The sequence below is a fragment of the Carlito syrichta genome, unplaced genomic scaffold, assembly GCF_000164805.1.
Source record: "Carlito syrichta isolate Samal-C Ts95f unplaced genomic scaffold, Tarsius_syrichta-2.0.1 Scaffold130552, whole genome shotgun sequence".
NCBI lineage: Eukaryota > Metazoa > Chordata > Mammalia > Primates > Tarsiidae > Carlito > Carlito syrichta.
The window spans coordinates 22,770-26,915 of record NW_007074648.1 but is presented as its reverse complement, the minus strand read 5'-3'; the positions used below and the strand labels follow the sequence as shown (position 1 = coordinate 26,915).

At 58.7% G+C, this 4,146-nt stretch overlaps 1 protein-coding gene across 1 annotated transcript in view; it reads left to right on the top strand.

Moving 5' to 3' along the window:
* The first annotated feature begins 2,399 nt into the window (after positions 1-2,399).
* TJP3 (tight junction protein 3) overlaps positions 2,400-4,146 on the top strand; it is a 19,655-nt gene continuing 17,908 nt past the window's right edge. The window contains 3 exon segments of the mRNA XM_021708072.1: positions 2,400-2,476; positions 2,582-2,691; positions 3,602-3,704. Of these exon segments, the coding sequence (XP_021563747.1) occupies positions 2,429-2,476; positions 2,582-2,691; positions 3,602-3,704 (261 nt within the window). The 5' untranslated portion in view covers positions 2,400-2,428.

Below are 4,146 nucleotides of genomic sequence, written 5' to 3'. Positions count from 1 at the left end.
AGCCGCCCGCCCGGCCCCAGAGTACCTCTTGTGCTACAATTCACTCATTCCTCGCTTTTCCCCACGGTGCCTGGCCCTGGGGGACCAGTCCTGGGGTCCCGCCCCCAGCCCGACCTATCAGGAGCCCCCAGATTGCGGGGGTATAGGGGAGACTGACATCCCAGGTACCCCTCCCCGCCCCCCATAACCACAGCAGGGTTTGGGGGGTTGAGAACTCATTTCCTGGGGGAACAGACAGTGGCACTGGGGCTGTGAGGGGTGGATAGGAGTTTGCCAGGGATTACGGGGCTCTGCACTGCAGAGGCCAGAAAGATCACCTCAGCCTCAAGTACCCAAAATGTAGACATGTCCCCCCTCCCACAGCCTAAGAGAAAAGACCAGAAACTCACCAACTGATCGTTAGAAAGGCTAAAGATGTCTTAGATGCCCTGAATAAAAATAATCAGTTATGGCTGGGCGCGGTTGCGCACACCTGTAATCCCAGCACTCTGGGAGGCTGAGGCAGGAGAATCGCTTGAGGCCAGGAGTTCAAGGCTGTAGCGAGCTGTGATCATGCCATTATCTCCAGCCTGGTCCACAGCGTGAGACCCTGCCTTGTTTTAAAATAAACAAATACAGCCGGGCTCGGTGGAGACTTCATCTCTACAATAAATCAAAAAATTAGCCGGACGTGGTAGCGCATGCGGGTAATTCCGGCTACTCGGAAGGCTGAGGCGGAAGGCTCGCCGGAGCCCGGCAGGTCGAGGCTGCGGTGGCCGGGAGCGGCCACTGCACTCCGGTCTGGGCGACAGAGTGAGACTCCAACTCAAAAAAAATAAAAAATAAAATAAAATAAACAAATACGTGTAGCTGGGCGCAGTGGCTCATGTCTTTAACCCTAGCACTTTGGGTGGCTGCGGTGGGAGGATCGTTTGAGACCAGGAGTTGGAGAACAGCCTGGGCAACATAGCAAGACCCCATCTCTACAAAAAAATTAACAATTAGGCGTGGTGGTGCACACCTGTAGTCCCAGCTACTGGAGAGGCTGAGGTGGGAGGCATCGCCTGAGCCCAGGAGGTTGAGGCTGCAGTGAGTTGTGAGCGTGCCGTTGCACTCCGGCCTGGGCGACAGAGTGAGACCCCGACTCAAAAAAATAAGATAAAATAAAAGCAGAAAGGCAGGGATGACAGGAAGCTTGGTCAGGTGGGTGGTCACGGAGGGCTTCCTGGGGAGGCGGCCTTTGGACCAAGACCTCCCTGGCAGGGGCCAGCTGTGCAGATATCCCTGATGGGTGTCCCAGACACAGGGGACAGTGGGGCGAGGGTGTGGCGGTGAACTATGACAAGGGGTCTGTAGCCGGGTTTGATCCCTGGGGCCTCGGGGAGCCCTGGAGGGTTTTAGACCAAGACCCATATCCATGGAGACGAAATCCATGGAGCCCAACCAGGGCTGGCTGGGACAAGTCCGGGCCACCTGCAACCCCTGCCTCCCTGGTTCCCTGGGGGCTGTTTCTTAAAATAAAGCCGGGAAATCAAATTGGGGGGGGATTTGGTGACATAGAATATAACATCAGATTTATTTTATTTTGTTTTTTTGAGTTGGAGTCTCACCCTGTCGCCCGGGCTGGAGGCAGTGGCATGCTCATGGCCACCGCAGCCTCGACCTGCTGGGCTCCGGCCATCCTTCGCCTTTACCTTCCAAGCAGCCGGAACTGCGGGCACGCGCTACCACGCCCAGCTAATTTTTGATTTATTGTAGAGATGAGGCCTCGCCAAGTTGCCCAGGCGGGTCTCGGACCCACGGGCTCAGGCCATCCACTCACCTCAGCTTCCCAAAGTGCAAGATTACAGGCTGAGCCACCGAGCCCGGCTATCTTATGTTTGAATCGGGGTCTCACTCTATGGCCCAGGCACGGCTCACCACAGCCTCAGCCTCCTGGGCTCATTCGATCCTCCTGCCTCAGCCTCCCGGGTAGTTGGAACTACAGGTGCCACCACACCTGGCTAACTTTTTAATTTCTTGTGGCGATGGGATCTCACTGTGTTGCCCAGGCGGGTCTTGAACTCCTGGGCTCCAGCGATCCTCCTGCCTCGGCCTCCCTAAGTGCTGGGATGACAGGTGTGAGCCTCTCCCCCTGGGCATGGGGGACACCAAGGCTGAATCGTTCTCTGCGGGGGGGGGGACGGCATCCCGGGCATTGCAGGGTGCTGGGCCTCCAGTGCCAGGGGCGCCCCCAGTCCTGACACCCCGGGGCCAGATCACCCTGTTTGAGAACCACCGACTTAGACCCATCTTGCAGAAGCAAAACAGGTCCTGAGAGAGGCAGCAACTTCCACACCATGGGCGCATCAGAGCGGGACGTCCCGCCAGGCCTGGGGACTCCCGAGCACTGTGACACACCCTCGGGGCCTCACGTCCACCCTCCCTGTCCCCTCGACAGGTGGCCGACATGGAGGAGCTGACCATCTGGGAGCAGCACACGGCCACGCTCTCCAAGGTGAGGCCTCCCCACCGGGGCGCCCAGGGGCTGCGGCCCCGCCCCCCACAGAGGGGGACCCTCCGTGTCGGGGGTGGACAAGCCCTTCTGTCTCCCCCCCCCCAGGATCCCCGCCGGGGCTTCGGCATCGCCATCTCGGGAGGCCGAGACCGCCCCAGCGGCTCCGTGGTGGTGTCTGACGTGGTGCCCGGAGGCCCGGCGGAAGGCCGGCTGCAGTGAGTGTCTGCAGGGGGCGGGCGCATGGGAGGGACCCGGGGAGGGACCCGCCAGGGCCTCCACTGGGTGGCCGGACGTGCCTGGCACCTGCTCTGTCAATGCCGGGCTCAGAGCCGGCCACAGGATGACGCGGCCGTCCCCCAGGCACTTCCTGGCTCTTTCCCGCAGATCCCGGGGTCATAGTGGCCCCAGGGCCCATCTGGAACAGAAGGTTCCGGAAACTCCTTTTTGGCAGGCGGGAAGGAGGCATAGGATTCTGCGCCCTGGAGGAGTGAGACAGGGTCTGGCTCTGTGGCCCAGTGGCAGGATCATAGCTCACTGCAGCCTCGACTTCCTGGGCTCAAGCCATCCTCCCACCTCAGCCTCTCTTCTGAGTAACTGGGACGACAGGCACCGCCACCTCTGGCTAATTTTTTCTGTATTTTTTTTTTTTTTAGTAGAGAAGGGGTCTTGCTATGTTGCCCAGGCTGGTCACCACCTCCTGGCTTCAAGCGATCCTCCCGCCTCACCCTCCCAAAGTGCTGGAATGACAGGCGTGAGCCACCATGCCCGGCCAGAAGGATGTTGATCAAATCAAATGGTTCTGGGCCCTGAGTGGCTGATGGGTGATCAGCTCTGCCCAGAATCAGAGACCAGGTTCAGAGAAAGAAAACGTGACAGACAGGAAGGAGGGGCCGGGAAGGCAGGAAGAGGGGACTTAGGTGGGAAGTGAGGATTTGGAAGATGCCGGGTGTCCGTGCAGCCTCTGTTCTAGTTAGAGAGGGTTCTACGCTTGGCTTCATTTTACAGATGGGGAAACTGAGACCAAACGGGTAAATGCTTCTGTGAGCCTGGGGACTAGAACCTGGCCTCGTGGGAGCCAGGAGCCCCCGAGAGGTCTCCTCCTTCAGACCTGCCCTCCTTTCTCAGGACGGGGGACCACATTGTCATGGTGAATGGAGTCTCCGTGGAGAATGTCACCTCCACCTTTGCCATCCAGATACTCAAGACCTGCACCAAGATGGCCAACATCGTGAGTGGGCGTCTGATGGGGGTGGCCACTGTCACGCTGCCCGTGGGTGTCACAGGCAAAAGCCCCTGGAATCTTCTAATCTTTAAAAAAAAATTTTTTTGGAGATAGGGTCTGGCTCTGCGGCCCAGACTGGAGTGCAGGGATGCAATCACAGCTTACTGCAGCCTCCAGTTCCTGGGCTCAAGTGATCCTCCTGCCTCAGCCTCCCGAGTAGCTGGGATTACAGGCATGTGCCACCCCACTTGGCTAATTTTTAATTTTTGTAGAGATGGGGTCTCATGATGTTACCCAGAGGTGGTATTGAACTGCTGGACTCAGGTTATCCTCCTGCCTCAGCCTCCCAGGTAGCTGAGACTACAGGTCCAAGCTACCACTCTCACCTAGTTGGAGTCTCACTCTGTCACCCAGACTGGAGTGCAGCGGCCGCTCCCGGCCACCACAG